The 24,530-nt window shown below is 39.4% G+C and overlaps 1 protein-coding gene across 4 annotated transcripts in view; it reads right to left on the bottom strand.

Moving 5' to 3' along the window:
* Window positions 1-23,761, bottom strand: part of EIF2AK4 (eukaryotic translation initiation factor 2 alpha kinase 4) — a 56,349-nt gene extending 32,588 nt beyond the window's left edge. For all 4 annotated transcript variants that reach the window (XR_014490828.1, XM_083349402.1, XM_083349403.1 and 1 more), the window contains exons 1-14: window positions 23,527-23,761; window positions 20,633-20,748; window positions 19,210-19,312; window positions 16,669-16,842; window positions 15,735-15,815; window positions 14,359-14,507; window positions 13,280-13,395; window positions 12,365-12,522; window positions 8,586-9,121; window positions 4,548-4,657; window positions 3,841-3,998; window positions 2,643-3,064; window positions 620-689; window positions 194-277 (exon numbers count right to left, since the gene is read on the bottom strand). Coding sequence is in view for 3 of the 4 variants with exons in the window: in XM_083349402.1 (XP_083205528.1) it covers window positions 194-277; window positions 620-689; window positions 2,643-3,064; window positions 3,841-3,998; window positions 4,548-4,657; window positions 8,586-9,121; window positions 12,365-12,522; window positions 13,280-13,395; window positions 14,359-14,507; window positions 15,735-15,815; window positions 16,669-16,842; window positions 19,210-19,312; window positions 20,633-20,748; window positions 23,527-23,688 (2,439 nt within the window). In the remaining variant the exon portion in view is untranslated. The remainder of the gene's footprint in view (window positions 1-193; window positions 278-619; window positions 690-2,642; window positions 3,065-3,840; window positions 3,999-4,547; window positions 4,658-8,585; window positions 9,122-12,364; window positions 12,523-13,279; window positions 13,396-14,358; window positions 14,508-15,734; window positions 15,816-16,668; window positions 16,843-19,209; window positions 19,313-20,632; window positions 20,749-23,526) is intronic.
* Between the last annotated feature and the right edge of the window lie 769 nt (window positions 23,762-24,530).

Genomic DNA, 24,530 nt, shown 5'->3' with positions numbered 1-24,530 from the left:
TTTAAGCAAGCTCTGAAAACAAATTGTTTGCTTCTAAAAATTGTAAGGCTGAAAAAAATCACTTCTCACTGATTTCTTAGATGGCTTCTGATTCTGTATACTGACTATAAGATTACTTCTATCTCAGAGACATAAAATGTTCATTTTATTCTGAATACATTTATTCTAGATGTACCAAATGATAATTTCCAACCTGAATATAAAGATGGTGCACCGTCTGAATCACTGATGTTTTGTTTTCTTCACTATGACTCTCTTTTTCCTTGTAAACTTCATCCTAGATCACAGAAATACAGAAGTACAATATAAGCAAACCTAATTCTTCACTACATATATTTAATCAGTCCATAAATCTACTGATAACATTTCTTTCATTTGAAAACAACGTTCTTATGTGCTGAAATACCAAATAAACCTGTTTTATTTGTAGTCTACCATCCATCATCATAACATGATGCTGGGTACAAATATTCTCTCAATAAAGCAAATTGCAATGTTATTGTGGCTTTTAAATGCAAGCAGAATCATATAATACATGCTATAGCTTTTGATTTTCAGACTAATAATCCACAGATTTGAAAGAGGAGGTTTAAAGATGTATTTTCAATAGAATATTTACCATCATATGATTTCTACTATTGTCTTCTTCATGATCAAAAATGATGTCACTTTCAGAATCTGCTGCTGGCCTAAATCAAGAAACAAGAGCTTTTAAATATCCAAATCTTTGCAGAAGGTTCAGAAGGTGGTTTTAAAATGTTTCCCTCACATGTTCCACAGAGGTATGCTTAATGATAATTCCTTTAGGTTAAAAAATACTCTATTCCTGTGATACTTAATTCTAGCTTCAATTAATTAATTAATTAATTCTGTTGTTTTAATTACACTGTATACTAGAATAGATACGACCTATTTAATTAAATGCAATGTATAATCATATTAGACAGGCAAAAATCCTAAAAGATGGTTTATCTTCCATTTCAGATACTGTACACTGTTTAAACACTGCTAGTCAAAATGCATGTTTCAATGAATCTGTTAGTGTACAGAAGGTGGCACAACTTCTACATAACACAAACTTAACACAGCAGAGAGCCAGCATAGTATAGTGCAGGCGTCTTCAAACTTGGCCCTTTTATGACTCGGCCCTTTTATGACTTGTGGACTTCAACTCCCAGAATTCCTCAGCCAGCATGCCTGGCTGAGGAATTCTGGAAGTTGAAGTCCACAAGTCATAAAAGGGCCAAGTTTGAAGACCCCTGGTCTAGTGCTTAGAGTAACAGGCTACAAACCAGGAGACTGTGAGTTCTAGTCCCACCTTAGGCAGGAAAGCTGACCAGGTGACTTTGTGCCAATCACTCTCTCAGTCCAACTCACCTCTCAGGATGGTTGTTGTGGAGAAAGGAGTATTAGATATGTTAACCAACTTTGAGTTATTTATCAAAGATAATAAAGATGGGAAATAAACAAATAAAAGTATCTTTCTGCAGATTTGAGCCTATATTTACTTTACAGATTTTACAGATTTCACAGATTCAATTAACAAAATAGTAAACATGGCAGGGACAAGAATTTGCAGTGATCCATTTTGCAGATGCAAGTAATCTGGGGCCATATTGTGGTTTTTCAAGCTGATTTAGTCAGTGAAGAAACTGAAGCTGAAAAGAGACTGCACATTTCAGCATGGCAACAACATAAAACTTATAAACCATGAAGTACTTACAAGAAAGAAAGATAAAGATTTCGGGGTGGATTTCAGAGATTCCATGCTGAATATTAGTGAAAATTTATGAGGAAATTGAATGCACGCAGTGCATCCAAGAAGACATAAGAATATTTCTGAACTAGAACTGCAAGGAAGAGCAAGGGGGAAAAAAATTCCAAAAGCAAGAATAGAAAGAAAGTGTTACTTCTGCCAAAGGAAGTGCTACGAAATTTTAACTGAAAGGATGTCTAAACTTCTGTATCTGCCACATTCTAGTTTTCTTACTCGGAGTTTGAACCTGCAAATATTTGTAAATAAATAATAAGTATACGTTCTTAAAGGGACACGGTGGCTCAGTGGGTTAGGACGCTGAGCTTGTCGATCAGAAGATCGGCAGTTTGGCGGGTCGAATCCCGAGTGCCGCGTAACAGAGTGAGCGCCTGTTACTTGTCCCAGCTTCTGCCAACCTAGCAGTTCGAAACCACATAAAAATGCAAGTAGAAAAATAGGGACCACTACGGTGGGAAGGTAACAGCGTTCCGTGCGCCTTTGGTGTCTAGTCATGCCAGCCAAATGACCACAGAGACGTCCTCGGAGAAATGCTGGCTCTTCGGCTTTGAAAAGGAGATGAGCACCGGCCCCTAGAGTTGGAAACGACTAACACACATGTGCGGGGGAACTTTTACTTTTTTTATACATTCTTATCTGCAGAAACATGTTGCATTTAACTTTGTACCATGTAACCCCTGAAAAGTGGAAGGTTTCTGCAGGTAGGAGGTCTAGGGGGAATCAGCAAAAATCATCTTCCATTTTCACAGCTGTGTCTACTAGATTCCAAGCATCAAATAAGCCCATCCCTGAATGAACAACTCACAACCTAATCAACTGACAGTAAACAAGCAAAAGGAAAGCAGAGAAATTAATTGTTCCTACTTACAAGAAAGACTGCGAAAAGACTCCTTCCCCTTCATCGTCATCATCATCATCACTGGATTCCTGATCAGCTCCACTGAACCTGGCACTGGTTGACCTTTCACAGGAGGTGCTCCACTCCACCGAACTGGTCAGAATAGGAGGAGGGGCATTTGCTTCTATGTCATCCACAAACGCCTGCTCACCTTTCCCATTCTCAGCCAGCCTTTCAGCTACTTTCTTCTCTTCTGTGCTTTCTGATGTAGAATTAGTAAGTAGAGAACCCTCATATTTCTCTATCCAGGCATTGTAATATCGCACAATGTTCTCATGGTTTAGTCGTGACAAAAGTGTTACTTCCCCTTTGATTCTCCGAAACTGCTTGCTTGTGGGATTTATACGAATACACTTGACAGCATAACAGCAGCCATCTAGTTTGTTCTGGACCTGCCCATTGAAAAATGATACAAGACAGATGGTGTCAACATCCAGCTCAAGAATCCAAATAAAACTCCGAGTTCATTCCATCCCCGAAAATCTTACTGTTTATTGAATACACTGCATGGTAATGTTGAAGCAAAACTAATTCTGAGGATCCCAGACATCAGTTCATAAGACTTAAAAACAATAATTTTCCCAGCCAAACCCCAACGTCTTATGTAGTCCATATAAACAACTTCACTTTGTTATGGGAACTGTCTGCTTCAAATCCACACCTGTTATGATGTCCTTGAAAAGGTTTCAGGCTCTCACGGTCTTTAGAGGAATCATAGAAGCTTCGTTTCTCCAACTAACCTACTCAAAAGTAATACCTCCCCCCTCTTACTCTAAAGCAGGGGTATCAAAATGCCAGCCGGTTGCATCATACGGAGGCCGTGCCCACCCCAGCTCTAGCAATGCAAAAAAAAAAAAAGTCATGACACATTGTGACATGTCACATGATGCGGCGGGTTTGACACCCGTGCTCTAAAGGCAAGTTGAAAGGCAGAAGCACGGAGCTCCCAAAGTTTCATCCTTGACAAGATGCTTCAATGGAGATCATATAAAACAATTCCTTCTGGGCACCCACTCATTTCCTTTTACCCCAAATAAACTCTAAACTTTTTATTATCTGCAAAGCTGAATAAGGTCAACATTTATTACACAATCCCTGTTTTATTTACACACATACCTCAAAGAGATTCTACAGAGTAAAATCTGTTTCACACCGAACACTACTTTACCTTGATGACTGCTCCAAAGGCTCCTTTTCCAAGCAACTGTTGTTCTTCAAATTCATTGTAATAACGGGAAAGTTGCCTTTGTATTTCTGTGACATGAACATCACTAGCAATCTGACTGCTAGAAATAACAGTTTCAATATCATCTATTGCTGATGAATCTGAAATTTTTTTAAAAAAATATAATAGAAGGGGAAATGATTTGTATATAATCTGATATTTAAAACTAACAAAAGCTGGTGTGACCCTCAGCGTGGAAGACTAAAGCCTCTACTGGACTGGGTTTAAAGTGCTGATTACTACAACGTTTTATTGGCAGGTGTCTCAAAGTCACCCAGCCAGCTTTCAAGCCTAAGGAAAGCCGAGAACTCAAATGATGAGGACTATGTAAACATATTTACATCAAGAATATAAGATAGGACCATTTTGTAGTGATTCAGGCATAAATAATTCTGTAGAATTATTTTATTGCCTAAGGATTCCAACTGGTGTTAGAAATTATGATATTGCATATCTGAAATTCTCTCAAACAAAATATTTAAATAAACGTCTACCCAAAACTAGAAAATCACCTCATTGTTTTGACAGACATTTTATATTAAAATATGCAACTCTCTTAACATAATTTAAAGATGTATGCCACATGTTTTTAAAACACAGTTATATGTTTACCTAAAAGGTTAGCACATTAGAAACACTGATATATTTACCATCTGGGCTTTCTTCCAATATGGGTGCTTTTACTAGTGGTGGATTTATAAAACTATGCTGTAGTAGTTGCTGAGGACTCCATCTTTCTTTATCTTCCAAGCAAACACACCTGAATGCAATCCAGAAAAATATAGGGTTAATGTTGCTATTTAGATTGTAACTACATGAATCTTTCACGGTTTTTTCCACGTTTGCAATTACAGCTGCAAAACTTAAGTATAGATAGTCCCTGACTTACAACAGTTCATTTAGTGTCCGTTCAAAGTTACAACAGCACTGGATAAAGTGACTTATTACCATTTTTCACATTGCAACTTTTGTAGCATCCCCATGGTCTTGTGTTCACAATTCAAATGCTTTGGCAACTGGTTCATATTTATGAGGGTTGCTGTGTCCCAGGGTCATGTGATCGCCTTTTACAACTTTCTGAAAAGCAAAGTCAATGGGGAAGCCAGATTCACTTAACAACGGGGTTACTAACTTAATAACTGCAGGGATTCACTTAACAACCATGGCAAGAAACGTGGTCAATTTGGGCAAAACTCAACAAAATGTCTCACTTAACAACAGAAACCTTGGGCTCAATTGTGGCCATAAGTTGAGGACTACTCATATAGCCTTTTATAGCCTTGTGCTCTTTAAGGGTTGAAATCTTGAGAGACAAGAATCTCAGATCTTTCTGGGAAAAATGGCTAAGTAAGAAGTGAAATGTTTTCCTTAATCAATGTCTCTTAATACAGAAATACGCAATTTATCACAAGAACAATTAGGTAGCAACATCCTAAAATAATAAAGTTAGATAATAATGCCAAATCATGTAACTTTATTCAGATATTGTCCAAATCACATTTCAGCATTTCAAAAATCCCAGGTATACAGTAGTTTTCTGTATAAATACAGATAAAATAATTCTCCTTCCAGAGCAGAATGTAAAGGATATGAGGAAATTGACAGAAATTACATATAATCCACAACATACATTGATTGCTATGAATTTACAGGCTGATCCTGATATTTATTTATTAAACTTTCTATATCATGCATCTCAACTTAGTGGCAACTTTATGTGGCTTATCAATTAATAACAGCAATAATATGAAACATTAAAATAATCAGATATAGCTGATAAATACCATGCAGGAAAAAAGGATCACTATTTATTCTAGTAGTTGGGATGTGATCTTAATTACCAATATTAAATGTATTAATCTATTTAAGTAAAGTTTAAGATACCAAAGCACAGTCTAAACCAAAAACCCTCTTACATCCAACTAAAATAGTGTATTATCACAAAGGATTTAAAAGCTGCACTATATCCTCCAAATTATACCGAAGCATATGTTTGCAATATTTTTTATCTACAAAAAAATTAGTGGTTAGTCTTCTGATCTAATAAAGGACTTAAAACTTGATTAAAACCCCCACTCATAATTATCTGATCCACAGTCAAAGTAAATATAAGCATGCAAAACATCTGTGAAGTATTTCTTAAAATCCTTAGTACAGCCATAAAAGTTTAGGATTTACATTGTTCTATTTCGTAAGAGTCTACTTCCTCTGGGCCTGAGGCCTTTTATGTCCCACAAAAGTAACAGAAATATTATGTTCGGCTACAACTCAAAGTATAGAAGCACATATGCACAACTTATATCTCCAAAAGAAAAGGGAAAAAATAGGGGAGAAATTATCCAACATAAACTCTTATAAAGAAATGCAAATAGCTGAGGAAAGGAGGGAAGCAAAAGGCAAGAGAGAAAAAGAAAGATACGCCCAATTGAATGCAGAATTCCAGAGAATAGCTAGAAGAGATAAGAATGCCTTCTTAAATGAACAGTGCAAAGAAATAGAAGAAAACAATAGAATAGGGAGGACCAGAGATCTTTTCAAGAAAATTGGGGAGATGAAGGGAACGTTCAATGCAAAAATGGGCATGATAAAGGACCAAAATGGCAGGGACCTAACAGAGGCAGAAGAGATTAAGAAGAGATGGCAAAATTACACAGAAGAACTATACAAGAATGAGCTTAATGTCCCTGATAATCACAATGAGGTCACTGACCTCGAGCCAGACATCCTAGAATGTGAAGTGAAGTGGGCCTTAGAAAAGCTGAGCAACAACAAAGCTAGTGGAGGTGACAGTATTCCAGCTGAGCTATTCAAAATCTTAAAAGACGATGCAGTAAAAGTGCTACACTCAATTTGCCAGCAAATTTGGAAAACTCAACAGTGGCCACAGGATTGGAAAAGATCAGTTTACATTCCAATTCCAAAGAAAGGCAGTGCCAAAGAATGTTCAAACTATCGCACCATTGCACTCATTTCTCATGCTAGTAAAGTTATGCTTAAAATCCTACAAGCTAGACTCCAGCAGTATGTGGATAGAGAACTACCAGAAGTACAGGCAGGATTTCGAAGAGGCAGAGGAACTAGAGATCAAATAGCCAACATACGCTGGATCATGGAGAAAGCTAGAGAGTTCCAGAAAAACATCTACTTCTGCTTCATTGACTATGCTAAAGCCTTTGATTGTGTGGATCATAACAAACTGTGGCAAGTTCTTAAAGAGATGGGAGTACCAGAACATCTTATTTGTCTCTTGAGAAACCTATATGCGGGCCAAGAAGCAACAGTGAGAACTGGACACGGAACCACTGATTGGTTCAAAATTGGGAAAGGAGTCCGGCAAGGCTGTATACTGTCGCCTTGCCTATTTAACTTATATGCAGAGCACATCATGAGAAAGGCAGGGCTAGATGAATCAAAAGTTGGAATTAAGATTGCTGGAAGAAATATCAACAACCTAAGATATGCAGATGATACCACTCTAATGGCAGAAAGTGAAGAGGAACTGAAGAGTCTCTTGTTGCGAGTGAAGAAGGAGAGTGCAAAAGTTGGGTTGAAACTAAACATTAAGAAAACCAAGATCATGGCATCCGGCCCTCTCAATTCCTGGCAAATAGATGGGGAAGAAATGGAGGTAGTGACAGATTTTATTTTCCTGGGCTCCAAGATCACTGCAGATGGGGACTGTAGTCAAGAAATTAAAAGACGCTTGCTCCTCGGGAGGAAAGCCATGGCAAATCTAGACAGCACACTAAAAAGCAGAGACATCACCCTGTCAACAAAAGTGCGTATAGTCAAGGCTATGGTCTTCCCAGTTGCAATGTATGGCAGTGAAAGTTGGACCATAAGAAAGGCTGAGCGCAAAAGAATTGAGGCCTTTGAACTCTGGTGCTGGAGAAGACTCCTGCGAGTCCCTTGGACTGCAAGGCGATCAAACCGGTCAGTCCTAGAGGAGATCAACCCTGACTGCTCTTTAGAAGGCCAGATCCTGAAGCTAAAACTCAAATACTTTGGCCACCTAATGAGGAGGAAGGACTCACTGGAGAAGAGCCTAATGCTGGGAAAGATTGAGGGCAATAGAAGAAGGGGACGACAGAGAATGAGGTGGCTGGATGGAGTCACTGAAGCAGTAGGCGTGAGCTTAAATGGACGCCAGAAGATGGTAGAGGACAGGAAAGCCTGGAGGAACATTGTCCATAGGGTCGCGATGGGTCGGACACGACTTCGCAACTAACAACAACAACAACAACAAAGAAATGTAAGCAAAGGAAATTAGATACGTAACTAAACAGTAAAAAAAAGAAGAAAAATCCAGATGAAAAAATTTAAGTGTAGAACCAAAACTAACAACAATCCACCCATCCCAAGTGAGCTAACACAGCATTATAAAATCAATAAAAGGTGTATATTACTTTTAATTATGTACCAACGTTTGATTTTAGAATGATGCATGCTTTTTATTGTCTTCAGCTAATAGGGAAAAACTTAAAACAAAAACCCCCAATAACCTCATATTCCTGGATGCATACATTCTACTTGCACATCTAAATAATTATCTTGGTTTTTAATCCTTGAATCATGATGAAATCACGAAGAGCAATTATTATTAAATTATTGTTAAAATTCCCACCTATATCCTAAATTATGATTATGTATATTCAATAATAGTTAAACATTACGGGCTATTTACATACTTTTTCAAAAAATCTTCAAAATCATCAGGCAAATCACTTGGAATTGTGACTGGATATTCGTTGGTTAGCCATCCTTGGCTGAGAGCAAGCAACATCAAACCCAATCTCCATATATCTCCTTTTTTCCCTGGTTTGTTGGGCAAGGCGTCCTCACTAAATCGGACTTTGGTTTGCTCAAAAACATCCTCCTTACAGATTTCTGCCAAACGTTTGGAAATACTGTAATCAGTCATCTTGATGTTTCCTTCAGTATCTACCAGAATGCTGGATGCACTCAAAACTTTGTGGACTACTGAATTACTATGTAAATAGTCAAGAGCTGACAAAAGCTGAGTTGCATAATGGCGCAACTGATCAATGGGAAGCGGGATCTCTCTGTCCAAATACACGGAAAGGTTAGATCCATTGATGTGTTCCACCAATATGTGTACTACAATTGAGTCACTGTGCTCTTTAAAGGTCATAGATAGGTAACGAACTATGTTAGGATGGCTTAATTTCATCAGAGAACTGAATTCTGTTTCTGCTCCCTGTATCTGTTAAAAGGAAACAAACATTTCAATTAGTATTGAATTATGGAAGGAATATGATCACTCAAGATATTTTCCGTACAAGGCACTGAACAGGTCAACTGAACTCCATTGATTCAACTGAGGAAGCTAGATAAAAGACATTTGTAAGCTTTTAATCATGTGTACAACCTATTTTTTCTGTTTTTGCACAGGAAGTTTCATTAATATCCGAATCATGGAAAGAAAGAATTATGGGGATGACCTTTAGGGCAGTGCAAGCTACCAAAATTATTCAGAGAAAGCAAGTATGGCATCTTTGAAAGGGTTGAATTAATGAACTGATTCCTTGAAGCATACTCACCTGGAAGCCAGAAGACAAACAGACTACTCTAATGAATCACAGAGAGATAGCATGCTCACATATTTGCATGAGTGCAAAACACTACTTTTGAATCATTTTCAAAGCATGCAAAATCCTAATGATTAATATAACACAGAATAGCCATGCTGTGTTCAAATGCTTACAGATTAGTACTGGAAATCTATGTTAACCTTGCTAAATCCAATGTCTTTCACTTATGCCCCTCCTGCTTCCCCCCCAGGCCTTGAACTTCTCCCATTCGGTGCAGGGCGGGGCAGCTCCGCCCGCAGCCTCTTTTTTAGAACTCACGTGCCGCTTCCCTCTCACTGTCGGCCGAGGCGCGCTCGGCCTGGGCTCCCAGTCCCTCTTCCCGCCCTGCCCCTCATGGAGCTGGCCTGGGCGTGCAGCCTCTCAGTGTGGCTGCTTTTCCTGGGCAGCCTGGCGGTGCGGCTCCTGCGCTCCGACCTGTTGCTGAGCCGGTGGCTGCTGCTGCGCGTGCGCGTGGGGCTGCTGGCCGTCCTGCAGGCGCTGGGCCAGGCCGTCCTGCCGCTGCCCCTCAGCACCGCGCTCACGGCGGCTGCCTGCTGGCTCGTCTCGGCCAGCAACGCCCGGCGGAAGCGCATCCCCACGGGGGGAAGAGCAGTGCTGGTGACAGGTGGGTCCGGAAGGAAGCCTGAGGCTACAGCTTTCCCAAGTTGCTGGTCCCCAAAAGTTAGGCTCCCCAAGTCTCCTTCCTTCCCTCTTTGCCCCATGCGAGTTTGCTCGAATGTTGCAGCTGCTGGAAGGCCCCGCCAAACAGGAAGCTAAGCCTATACCTTCAGAACTGCAAAAAGCCACATGGTTCCTCGCGGGGCTTCCCGGAACAAGGGGCCGGCAGCCGCAGCCCCAAGCCAGGCCGAGAAGAGCGGCAGGCACGGGGCGGGGCCAGAGGGGGAAAGCAGGCCCAGGGGGCGCCGCCCCAGGCCAGGCTCCGGGAGAACCTTCAGCACAGGCACACCCCTCTCGCCTTTGTCCGCCAGCCCGCCTCGCTCCCCGGCCTCTCCCAGCGCCTCTGCCGAGCCACTCGCGCGGGAAGCGCCACTCGGCTTCACACGGCCCACCCAGCAGTCCCTGGAGAGGCGCACACCCCCCCATGAAGGGAAAGGGAAAAAGCGCCTCTGCACCGCGGCTCCGTGTCCGCGGGCGTGCAGAGGGCGCCGCTCCCTAGCCCGCGAGTTACCTGCAAAGCTTCGCGTGGGGAGAGCCGCCCGACGCTCCTGCCCAGCCGTGTCCCGGAGCCGTGCCGGAGATAGCTCGGTTGCACGGGGCGGCCCGGCTTTGCAAGAAAGTACGCTCGACTGATTTTTTTTTCCGGCGTATAAGACGACCCGGCGTATAAGACGACCCCCCAACTTTTGAGAAGATTTTCAGGGGTTCAAAAGTCGTCTTATACGCCGGAAAATACGGTAGCAATATTCTTGGGATGTCTGGTGTGAATCGTTCTCTTAAGGTCATGCCACAGCATTTCAATCGGGTTGAGGTCAGGACTCTGACTGGGCCACTCCAGAAGGCGTATTCTGTTCTGTTGAAGCCATTGTTTTGTTGAATTTCTTGTATGCTTTGGGTCATTGTCCTGTTGCATCACCCATCCTCTGCGGAGCTTCAGTTGGCGGACAGATGGTCGTACATTTTCCTGCAAAATGTCCTGATAAACTCTGGAATTCATTTTCCCATCAATGACAACAATCCGTCCAGGCCCTGAGGCAGCAAAGCAGCCCCAAACCATGATGCTCCCTCTGCCATGTTTTACAGTGGGGATGAGGTTTTGATGTTGGTGTGCTGTGCCTTTTTTTCTCCACACATAGTGTTGTGTGTTTTTCCCAAACAACTCAATTTTGGTTTCATCTGTCCACAGTATATTTTGCCAGTAGTGCTGTGGAACATCCAGGTGCTCTTTTGCAAACTTCAAACGTGCTGCAATATTTTTTTTGGACAGCAATGGCTTCCTCCATGGTGTCCTCCCATGTACTCCATTCTTGTTTAATGTTTTCCTTATTGTAGATGTGTCAACAAAAATGTTAGCATGTGCCAAAGATTTCTGTAGGTCTTTAGCTGACACTCTAGGATTCTTCTTTACCTCATTAAGCATTATGCGCTGTGCTCTTGCAGTCATTTTTACAGGACGACCACGCCTAGGGAGAGTAGCAACAGTGCTAAACTTTCTCTATTTGTAGACAGTCTGTCTTACCGTGGACACATGAACATCAAGGCTTTTGGAGATACTTTTGTAACCCTTTCCAGCTTCATGCAAGTCAACAATTCTTGATCGTAGGTCTTCTGAGAGCTCTTTTCTGAGAGGCATGGTTCACATCAGACAGTGCTTCTTGAGACCAGTAAACCCAAAACAGGTGTGTGTTTTTAAAGGGCAGGACAGCTGTCAGCAACACATCCAATATCATCACACTGATTGGAGTCAAGGTTGGCTCACTCCTGGCTCCAATTAGCTCTTGGAGAAGTCATTAGGCTAGGGGTTCACATACTTTTTCCACCCTGCACTGTGAATGTTTCCATCTTATGTTCAATTCAAACATGACAACAGCTAATGTTTGTGTAGTATTATTTTAAGCAGACTGTGCTTTTCTATTGTTGTGACTTACATGACATTTAGAGCGCATTTTATGGCCAATTCATGCAAAACTCCACGTAATCCCAAAGGGTTCACATACTTTTTCTTGCAACTGTATGTACTGTATGTTCTGTTCCAAAGTACCCAGGAAGATTTTCAAATGCATTACTGATATTAATTCAGTTTTTTGTTATACAGCACATCTCGGATGCTTGATGTTCAGTTATAATTTTCAGGTAGCAATAATAAAAGGGGCCACTAATTTAAAGACTAAATAAAATACACACAAAAGAATGATTACCTGTTTTTTACACTTTTCAACTTTTTCCTTTTCTTGAGTTGTGAGAAATTTTCCCATTTTCTTTTGCCACTGAAGCACCCATTCATTCACTTGGACAAAGTTGCCAGAACAGATATCTAAAGCATTGTAGATTGATTTACCAAGTTGTTCATCTTTGCCTTTAGATAAAGGTAGATTAAGATATCAGTTATCAATGCAGATATTCCTATAGATCCCAGGTTCATAATAAATTAAATATTAGTTCCATTTGGTATGTCCTTTTGTTGCTATTGTTTTAGACACACTGGGGTGAGGTAGGGTTGCATTCAAAATTAATTAAAAAAAACTGTCAACAATTTTGGTGGACTTAACCTGGGGCATTTTGATCATCTCTCATATGGAAGGGGAAATAAAAAAAATGTTACTATTTACAATTGCTCAAACAGACCACAATACATGATAGACAGACAATCATTTTCACAAATGTTGCTACCATAAAAGCCATCATATTATTATTCAACTTCATAAGTGGCTTGTTGCTTCAGCAGAATGACCAGCGCAGCCTTAGCGACACGCTGGGGCTTTACTTGCAGAGGCATCTAATATCAGAGATTCCATGCCCAACAGAGATTCCATTTGGTGGGGAAAAATCATAGCTTTTTTGGCCTAATTTGATGCAAACAATGGTAAAAGCACAATGTCAGAACTGGAAAGAATGTAATATTTGGCAGGTTTACCTTTTCTAACATTTAACAATGCTTAAAGATAAAAACTGAATAGATTGGATCCTTTGAACTGTCAAATAAACACCGGATCACAAAAAGGGGGGGTAGCTTTTCTCTTTCTCAAAGTACATATAGGATGTTTTTATCTTGAATCAAATGGACAAACACACAATATATTTTTGCATTTCTAATATGTTTATGTTCAACTTACCTATACATTTTCCTTTGTGCACTTTAAGCTGACCATTTGCACTGCTATGAAAATTCAGAATTTCACACATTCCTTGAGATTCTTCATTGCTGCAGCTAGAGTACTGACGCTCTCTCCTATACAGCCAACATCAATATTATTTTCTTTGCAAAACACATTACACATACACACAAACACACAAACACACACACACACACACACACACATGCTTAGGTGTCCCATCCCCCCCTCTTTATATATGTAACAGTCATTCAATTCACTGAGATGACGACCAGAATATTAGTTTAAGTGTGTGGTACTAATGGCAAATTAATGTATTTCCACAGAACTTGGTTCATTTATAATTTCAGTTAAACTATTATAAAACAGAACTGTTCATTTGCAACAGCAGAAAGCAAGTCGTTATCATGTTCTTTAGAAAATGTATATCATTTTCAAACAAAAAGATAACCAAGCAAGAATTTTTATATATGTTCCGATTATACCATACAATTCAATTTATATAGTACACCCTCAGCTTCATGGACTTCCTGTGAAGAGCAGGAGTCTATTATAGCTGAACATCTATGAACTCTACATAACTTTACATAATGAACTAAAAGTTAACTATATATAGCTTTTGCATAAAATATGAATGTTGTTCAAACTGATTTGCCAAATAATGGACCAGTCTATTGTTTGATGCTACTGTCTAAAATTAGATTTTTTTTTGTTGCATCCAAAGTCCACTATAGGGGGACAGAAAAATCAAAGTTTACTATATTTACCTAACTTATCGAAGTGGAAAATTAAACATATATAATGGTATAAGCAAATTTCTAAGATGTCTAAGTCTCCTGCAATAGAATACTTAATCAAACGAAGACAGATGGAAAACAAATATTTGTCCAACCTTACAAATGTTATTATTTTTGTAATTGAAATGCATGCAGTATTCATTATTTTGTTCTTTTTGTTAATTTTCCTACCATTTGTATACCATTCTAACGACATGAACATCTACAAAAACCGAGAAGTTTCATGAGTGAAAGCAATTAATTCTCTTAAAATATCTTATCCCCTTGTGATAAAATACATACTTTGAACGTCCTGTGGAATTTGCACGATATTTATTATTCCCTACGTGATCTGTTGCACCAATTGTTATGCTGACAGTCGTTTTGCTCCCTGCAACATCTTGAACAATAGAAGGATCCTGCTTTATCAGAGTGGCGTTAGCCAAGCGTTCCTGGAAAGATAGGCGGGGAAAGTGAATCACATTAGTGCACCAAAATCTTTTAAGTAACTACAAGTCCTGCACTTGTAACCAGAATTGGGGCCAGGAATCTGGTCGTAAATCATTACGATCATAATTTGAGACACTCAAATGAGAGGAAGTAATTTTGGGGCCTTTTTTGCAGTGGTTATTAAGTGAATGCTGTGGTCATTAAGCTAGTCCATTCATTTGAATGGGTATTTTTTTGCCAGAAACAAACAAAAAATTGCATTCAAGTGACCACAGAATGCCCTGACCAGTTGTAAAGCTGACCCACCCAACATGCAGTCATGTGATGGGGGGGTAGTATATTTACGATGGCTGAGAATGCTTTACAGGCCATAAATCACCCATTCTGTGGCTCTCATAATAGTCGTAAAACAAGTCATAAGTCGAGGACTATTGCAGATGGGCTCCTGACTGGCGCTCCCTTCGAGGGAGGGCTTTAAGGATCATAAGTTCCTTCTTAACCAAAAATTATTGTCCTTGCTATTCAAAAAGTCAGTTTTGACAGCGTCAGCTTGCAACAGGCAGAGATATTTATTATATGGTGCTTTTGCATGCAAATCTCTATTGAGTACAAGTCCAAATGTAAACATTGGGGTAATCTAGGTCAAACATATTTGTAGCTTTTAGAAAAGGGGAGGAATACAGAATCTGCATTGGTAAAACCCACCATTCTATGTTTGGAATATATAAATTTATGGTAAGAATACTACACCAATCTTCTCTTGCTATCCTCAATCCCTTTTATTCCCCTCTGCTTATTCCCGTGCTATCTCAGAGAGAGATGAGCAGCAAATAAGTCTGTGACTCCCAAGTCCACAGAGAATCTAGATCAGTGTTTTTTCAAACTTGGCAACTTAGATGTGTGGACTTCAATGCTCGGAATTCCAGAGTCACCTTACTCCTAAACAAATCATGAGAGAAATTCCCATTCTCCTATCCAATTTTAAAATTCTTTGGGAGATGTTTTCAATTTGGGAGAATGAATAGCTTCACAAAAACCTTGGCAGGGCATAAGCAAAGAGAGGTCTGCCTACAAAATTTCTGAAGAATACTGATGAGGTTTATGGCCTGCAGTCTCCAAACCTGAATCAAGACATTTTGAAGCAATTCATAAAGAATTCTAGAGAAGAAAAAAGTGGCTGATATGCATATTTCTTATTCTTTGGCAATACAGAGATATTTTTATAATACCTGTTTTGCTATTTCCTTCCTTCTTCTTTCTTCTCTCTTTTCTTCCTCTCTTTTCTGAATTTCATCAAGAATTTCACGTTGCTGAAATACATTCATTGATATGCCATAGAATAGTATCTTATTTTACTAAGCAAGAGTTTAGAAGATTAACACCAAACAATCAAGCAAAAAACAATACAGTAATCAAGGAATTACCAAGGAGGAAACCACGCCCTCATCAATATTGGCAGGGCAAGCTACTATATCAGACATGTCAAACACAAGGCCCGGGGGCCAGATCCAGCCCACTAAGTGGTTTCATGCGGCCCGCGAAGTCATCCTGGAAACAGTGAGGGAATGGCCCCCACTGTCTTGGCCCTGGCCCAGAGACCCTCCTCCTGCCAGAGACCCTCAGATCTGTCCCACTCCTGCCCAGGCCCCCATAGGCACCCTTGATGTGAACGATGTAGAGCTGGCCACGCCCACCCAGTAGGCCATACGCACTCTAGCCACACCCACCCAGTAGGCCACACCCACCCAGGCCACACCCACCCGGCCCCCTGAGGGCAACTGCAATGCTGATGCGGCCCTCAATGAAATTGAGTTTGACACCCCTGTACTATATAAACAGGAAGCAAATTCCACATTCATTAGCATTAATGATGTTACCTAGTTAGATAATAAAACATCTGCAAGCAAACAACCAAGCTCAGAGAGCATCAAGGACTCCATAGTTCAACCTTGAACCACATATATTCTTATCTATTGGACAGACAGATTGACTGGTTGATTGATTTGTACAGTTCTTCGTCCTTTGCAAGAGTACTATAAAATATATTAGTATTACTCATATAGATGAGTAATACAGATTGTAGGCATGGTCTTTTTTTCTGCTGAGATGAACAGAAATTAAAGGGATAAGATGGTGAGGATAGAAATATGACAATGTTCTCACCATCTGTTCTTCTTTTTTCTTTAGGTCTTGAATTCGTTGTTGTTCTTCCTTGGCTAGTCTTTCTTGCTCCTTTTGTTGATTCTTTAGCATTTCTTCATGGAAAGATTTTGAAGGGGGTTTATTGTAATCACTAAGAAATGACTGTATGTATTCTGCCAGCTCAAATATCATCACCTAGGAATGAAAGACAAAACTATTCAAATGCTTGCACTGGTTGCACTTATATATACACAGCAGCACATCCTTCAATGAAACACAACTGATTTTTTTCTTTTTAGCTAAATAACTAAACCAGCATAAAACTCAACTCAACTTAACTTTAGAAGCTCCTGTCCCATCTCACTCAATGACTATTATAAGAGTTTCTAGTGAATGCATACCTTGGTGGTAAGGCATAGTGCATAATTTTTCAGCAGTGATTCAGATGAAACTATATATACATATTGAAAAGTCATTAGCAATCTGCATCTGACAGTATCTAGGAAATACATGTGGACACCAATAACATTATTCATTTAAAGATGATATCAATCATTTTTAACACTTACACTTAACAATAATCATAACAGTAAAAAAAGAACTTTGTATTGATCTGTCTCAATTTAACTCTCCAGTTCACCTTGATAAAATATGATTGCACATTCATATCCTTCTAAATATATCATTTCTGCTTTGAATAGATAATCAAAATATACCAAGTTCAAAATTAATGCCTCTACAGTCATAATTGCTATAGAAATGTAGGCTTCATTCTTCTCAAACCTAAACTGCATTTGAAACTTCGGAAATTGACAATGGAATTTTGTTATATTTAATTGGCTGCAAAAAAGGGGGAGGCTAATCACTCCATTTATTCATATCTATTTCTACTCTAGAGCCAAGTTGGAAATAGTGATTATGGAACCAAATGAGTTCAGTCTTAGGCACAAGCCAGCTGGGTGACCTTGGGCCAGTCATTCTCTCTCAACCCTAGGAAAAAGGCAATGGCAAAGGACTTCCAAAATCTTGCCAAGAAAACTGAAGGGACTATGTCCAGGAATCAACAGTGACTCAAAGGCACATAAACACACACATTTCTGTTCTACTTTATTGGGCACACTGTTACTGGAAAATCATATATAATATGTAAACTCCATCAAACAATAGAACAGGATTTTCTAGTTTGAGAAACAGGAACTATTCAGATAAAAGAAGTAGTAAATTACTTTAAAACACATAGTAACAAATAAGTAACACTGGAAAGCAATCATTTAAGGCAAAGATGACATCACGTCGCTGCAATTAAGTCTCACTAGGAGCGTAAAAGTTATATTCTCCCCTGATAAAGAGGGGCAGGTAATAATAGCATGTAGTGCTAAAAGGCAGTCCATGCAGCAATCCTTAATTCTAAAGAATTCTTTATTCTTAAAGAGAAGGCTTGCCCTCATCACTAATGTGATGTTTTCTTCCAAGACAAGCCTAGTTTCTGGTGACTTCACAGACATATATTTGTATATTTGGGGAAACACTATTTATGTGATGCACCACTGCTTCTTCTGGGATTTCCCCCCCCCCAACTTTCTGTGTAACCTAAAGCTTTGGTGGTTTGTGTGTCTGTGCACGTGCCCATTAAATTTACCTCATTGAACTTACTAAAGGTAGCTAGACATTAGTATCTCTCTCAGCATTAATACACTGCCAACTCTAATGAGCCCCTGTTAATGTTCTGTGACAACTTTATAATAAACACTCATATAGCTATCCCTTCTAAATAATGAAAACTCACAAAGATTTTTAAAACCCTCTAATCAAGCATGATAAAAAGTAATACAGGGAAATATAAAAAAGTAATGTATAAACTAATTAATAATGATAAAACGCCTCCTTCCATAGGTTGGCTCCTATACTAACTTCATTCCCCGGAGCTGTTAAAACAGAACTTTTATGTAAAGCTTTTTCAACTATAGGGCTGCTTTTGCTGCAATGGGTTTGATACCTGCGCTCATCTATTTTTACCTTTATTTTATGGATCTTCATTTCATTATGATTTTGTGTATTATCATAGTATTGAAATGGTATGTTTCTTTGTATTTTCATTTACTGAAGACCACTGAGAGGATTTTTTATTATTATTATTATAGCAGCACAGAAGTGCAATAAATAAATCAGTAAATAAAAATAAAATACACAGCACTAAAAGGGGCATTCTAGCAAGAATACACACATCTGGTAATGATTTACAGAAAGAAATGGAAAGGTCTGAAGATCACAGTATTACAGAAGTAGCTATTAGAAGCAGAACTGATCTTCAGATTGCTTAAAGAGTAAAGATAAACGTGTTAGTACACATGGCGTGAAGGAACTCCAGTATATAATCTGTGACATATATTATGAATGCTTCTGATACAATCTTTTCAGCTAATAGAAATTACAGGGGGGGGAATCTATTTTTGCTCAAAATTGATGATCACATTCACAAAATACACATGTGCACACACAAACAATTTGCCATATTCTTTTGAAACCTCAAATATTATATCAACAATGTCACTCAACACTTACCTCTCCACAACGCTCTTTTGCTAATACCTCTAGTTTGGATTTTAACAAGTTTATATTTTCATTTGATAAGCCTTTCACATTTTTAAGTTCGATTTCTGGAACACTAGAGGGAAGAAAAAGAAATCACTAGAACAGGAGTTTTACGAGGTGTTATCCATATTATACCACAGCACTATTTTCCAAAAAATCATAAAAACATATTGAGATATTTAAAAAATAGGCCACCTTTTATTGCAATGTCCTTTCCTAAACACAAGAGAACATAACTGTAATAAAAAATTAGAAAAATGTATTTATACATTTCAAAAGAACATGCACACAAATTAAACAGCTATTAATATAAAATATTTAAAAAATAATTTTAAATCAACAAAGTCTAGATAAATAGTTTCTAAAATCAACCATTTCTTGAGTCCTAAAAATATCAAGCAACATTGAGAAAGCACAGTTGTTGAGTTTTACCAGTAAATATTTTTAAAGTTGCCTTGCAGGTTTTTTAAGCCAGAAGTCCCAGGCAGAGTCATATAAATGCAGATGTTCTTACAGGCAAATTGGCACACAATGTTTAGCATTTTGAAAGCCATTAGAGCATCTACCCATATATTACAAAAACTCTGTTTGTCTGTTTCTAACTTTCAACCAGGGGAAATGGTTTATCATAAGGCAACAATTTGTGTATTAAGGTATCTGAAATAGGCTAACTTAAAGAATGCATCCAGAATCCAGGACCTATTAGTCCTATAACTGAAATTTCAAGGATCATTACATCAATTGTATTCACAAAGTTGTGCCTATTAGCTGCAATCAACTGATTGTGATTTTCAACTATATTTTCAAGAAACTTGTAGGTTGTGTGATATAAGGAGAAATGTACTGCTGTCTTCATGCCCATTTCAATTGGCCACTTTGGAATTAGGCCAAAATCTATAATCTGTTAACGGCAGTAGATAATGAGGGAAGGATAATGTGGATGCCTGCTGGTGAGTAGGGCTGGCTGAGGTGGTTAATGTATAAAGTTTTTTCCTTCCCCAGAGGGAGAGGACCCCTTGGGAATAATTGAAGTGAAAACTTTCTCTTATTTGGATTGTAGATGGCTTAACTTGATAAAAGGTACTCTGAGCTATTAATACACATTGCATGCATACAACAAAGGCAATTTTCAGATAGAAGACATTTGGTTTGTCTAAATGTTTTGGACTCCAAGCCCATCAAGGCCAATTGTCTACGTGAACAATGAGCAAGGGCAGTGTTCCAAATTATCGGAAAGACACACAGCCTTTGCCCTGATTCAGTCTGCTTCCCATCCCAGTGCATGGTTCCTCAATTAAGTATCCTTTCACTCATCCATATCTGTTATGCTATTTTTCAGAAAATTTTGTTTTCTTTTTTAAAATTTAGAAAACATGGAATTTTTTTTACTCACATATCGGGATAGGTTTGAGGACATTTGACCCGTAAATCAACTTTGGCATAGACTTCATGGTCACCAGTTAATCCCTGAGGTCTCAAGACTAGATTGATTTCAGGAGACTGTCGTATCTGCAACATTTTTTAAAAAAAATTATGAATGTTAGTAAGAAACTGGGCTCAACAAATCCTCAAAAACTTTCTATCTGACCCACAAGAATGGATTCAAAGTTTTTATTTTTCTGATAAGTGGAATTTGTTCTCAAGGGAAATTATAAACTAAATAATGTGTGAATGAGCTTTGAATAAGTAAACATTTATCAAGTGTCATATATAAATGTCTTGGGGAAAAGCATAGTCTTTGGGGAAGTAATAACCTTGCTAATTATGTTTAAGTAAAACATAATTACTTATTGTAAGTAAGTTGTTGATGGTTTTCACAACACATTTAAAAAACAGCAGCAGCACTTGGGAAAAGAAAAAAGTATTCCCTTTCATTGCTCATTTTGATAAACAGTCATATTAAGAAATAATCTGATACTCATGTGTCTCAAATTCAAGAAAGAAAAGGAAGGAAAATGAAATAAAGGCACACTAGGAAAAAAAAGTCATCGTGTTGTAGATAATCTTACTCTGCCATTAAATTTCTCTAAGCTTAGCCCTGGGCTATGTAAAATCTAAAGTTAATTAATCTCAATTAATTATTATTATTATTATTTGCATTTATATACCGCCCTTTCCCTGAGGACTCAGGGCGGTTTACAGGGAGTTAAAAATCAAACATACAAAAGTTAAAAACCAAGTTAAAAAATATTAAATCAACCCTGTACTATTAAAAACCCCAATTAAAATAATTTTCTCCTCAGCCTGGGCCCGAGAGCTCAAAGAGCCAGGTCTTCAGGCCCCGGCGGAATGATCGGAGGTCGGGGGCAGTCCTCAGCTCCACCGGCAGCTGGTTCCAGAGGGCAGGCGCTCCCACTCTCTTACCGGCGGAACCCTGAGCAGACCCTCCCTGTGGGAGCGCACTGGGCGAAGGGCGTTTGATGCCGGCAGCAGGTGTTCCCTCAAATACCCCGGACCCAGGCCATGTAGTGCTTTATAGGTAATAACCAGCAACTTGAATTTCACCCGGAGGGCAACCGGAAGCCAATGCAGCTCGCGGAGTAGAGGTGTTACATGGGAGTATCGGGAAACCCCCATTACAACTCGCGCGGCCGCATTCTGCACCAGTTGAAGCCTCCGAATGGTCTTCAAGGGCAGCCCCATGTAGAGAGTAATACTAGAGAAGAAAGCAGAAGGAGTGGAATTAATTATTTATTTGGTGACATCATTGGCTGGACAAAGTCATACCATTATTGACAGCTGACTTGTTAAAAAAACTGTCTGCCAAATATTTTGCAACACTGTTAAAAGGTATTAAGACATTAAACACAATTTCTTATGCTATTTTTTTAAATTCAGGGAGTAGAACTAGGGTTGTATAATTTTTATACCTGTAACTACCAGAACACAAAATATATTCTTATCATTTATCTTAAATAATTGATGCATGGAGATGACATATTTATTCCATTAACATCCACTTTTTTCAGGGAGGTTCACATAGATAATATAGAGGAAGGTGTTGCCTAGTTTTATCCCCTTAAAACACGGGTTTCAAATTCGCCGCATCACGTGTCGCACTGTATCACAACTTTTTTTTTGCATTGCCGGAGCTGGGGTGGCCACGGCCTCCATATGATGCAACTGGCCTGTGGACCAGCAGTTTGACACCCCTGCCTTAAAACTACAGAAGTAGCCCGGGCCAAAGAGTTAAGTGAGTTTAACCCACAAAACTAAGAGTTTTCTCTCTAATTTTCAACTAAGAATACAAAAGGATAAAGTAAATAAGTAGTGGGTTGGGTGTACATGTTCATCCTTCTAATTGTTAGTAGTTGCAATGATACGACTTGTTATTAACAATTAATAACAGGTGTATGTATACAGTACAATGAATATATATTTTTAGGAATCCACAGAAATACATAACTGAGAAATTCTACAGTATAAATTCTTCATTTTTTTCTCTGGCTGTGATGAATCCTTACTGAATTCTCAGTGATCCCATTTTATTTTTTTACAAAAATTACACATTGCATTTTAGATTATCTCAGTGAGGTTTCTAACAGTAACATGAATATTACTACAGCCATTAAAGCCATTAAAACTGTAAAGTTATACTGAAGACTTAAGTGAGGGACAGAAAACCACATCTTTCTGTTTGGCACTAATTATGTTTTAGTAATTGTTACCCTAACTATCAAGCTGTCTCCATTAAAATTAACTCTTGCGTGTATATACATAAGTACATAGCTTGAAATTAAATCATGCTACTGAAGCATACTGTACCATGCTGTTAATTTTTAGGTAGCACATCCTGTTACAATTTACTTCCTTCGAATTGACATAGCCAATGCAAGTGCTAGATGGGTTTGTAACAAACGATGCATGCTACTTGGATAACCAGATCCCTGCCACAGATACACAAGAATGAGGCACAGCTGCCATAGGACTCAAACTCCATGCTAATTCATGGGATAGGTGTTTCAGTGGATTACAGTCATTTTTAAAATAAGCATCCTGGATGTGGGCACAAAAGGTGTAGGTCGTTAATACGCCTTCAAATATTAAATGATTTCAAGCAGACAACCCTTAGGAAAGGACGGGCGAAAACAAGGATTGGGGCGGGTCAGGCAACCAAAACGTCCAGTCTCAAAAAAGGAAGGTCTAGCCATCTTTAAATCCGTTTAATGCATAAATCAATAAATCAAAATCTACATGAGCTTCTGCGGCGATTCCCAATTTGCAACCACCAGGCATCGTCTGCACAACACCCACAAGCAGGAAACCCGGCCAGCCTTTTCGTATTACCTCCCATGGCCGGTCAAGACGCAAGTCTTGAAAGTCCCGCCCGTAGATGGACTCCAGCACCTGCAGCTCGTTCTCTTGGCGAAGCTGGTAGCTCTCCGGTTGCTCCGCGGTCACTTCGGCCGTCTTGGCTCGCGGCTGCAAGACCCCGTTCGAATGAGCCATCTCGGCTCCAGCAATTAAAGCCCGGCGGGCAGAAGGCCGGCGCTCAAGCACCGGGCCCTTGCCTAGTCGCCACGGCTGAGATGAGGTGGGCGGGACCGCGCGGCTCTTCCGCCTTGCTCGGAGGTCCCGCCGAAGGTCGGTGCTGCCCCTTGCGACGGCGGGAAAGCAGGAATCCAGAGTGGAATTGGCGCTGCTTTGCCGATGAAGCTGTGTCCGCGTCTTTCTACCTTCCGCAATAACATATATAGTCTAGGTCAGGGGTCTTCAAACCTGGCCCTTTTATGACTTGTGGACTTCAACTCCCAGACTTCAACTCTCAGCATGCCTGGCTGAGGAATTCTGGGAGTTGAAGTCCATAAGTCATAAAAGGGCCACGTTTGAAGACCCCTGGTCTAGGTCCCCTCTTTAGCTTAATCCTCCCAACAGGGGCTGCTGGCCTGCACTTTCCAGATGTTCTACTTCCTAAATGAAGTTCAAGCTGTTTTCTAGTTTGAATGGTTGGGGTGCCGAGACTTGTTGATTTCATGAAACCAATTTGGGCCCCACCAGGCACCCCCCCCCACCCCCGCTTTCCCTGGTGGCAACTGCTGGCTTCAATTTGTTGTGCTCCCTACCTTCTGGGATGTACCTTGGCAAGCAGAAGAGAGACTCATTAAACAAAAATGAAACCTATCCACAGTGGTTTTGTAAACCACCATTTATGGCCCTGGCATTGTGTGAACCCAGACTATGTATCTTACTAAAGTATAGTCAAACAAGCCAGGGGGTTGTGTGCTATGTGAAGATGTAAGCATGCAAACTATGCTTGTTGCTTGGAAATCTCTTATTTGCATACATGCAAG

The sequence above is a fragment of the Vipera ursinii genome (genome assembly GCF_947247035.1).
Source record: "Vipera ursinii genome assembly, chromosome: 1".
In the NCBI taxonomy this organism is placed as follows: Eukaryota; Metazoa; Chordata; class Lepidosauria; order Squamata; family Viperidae; genus Vipera; species Vipera ursinii.
Note: the sequence above shows the minus strand (reverse complement) of the source record. Positions and strands in the feature narration are given on the sequence as shown.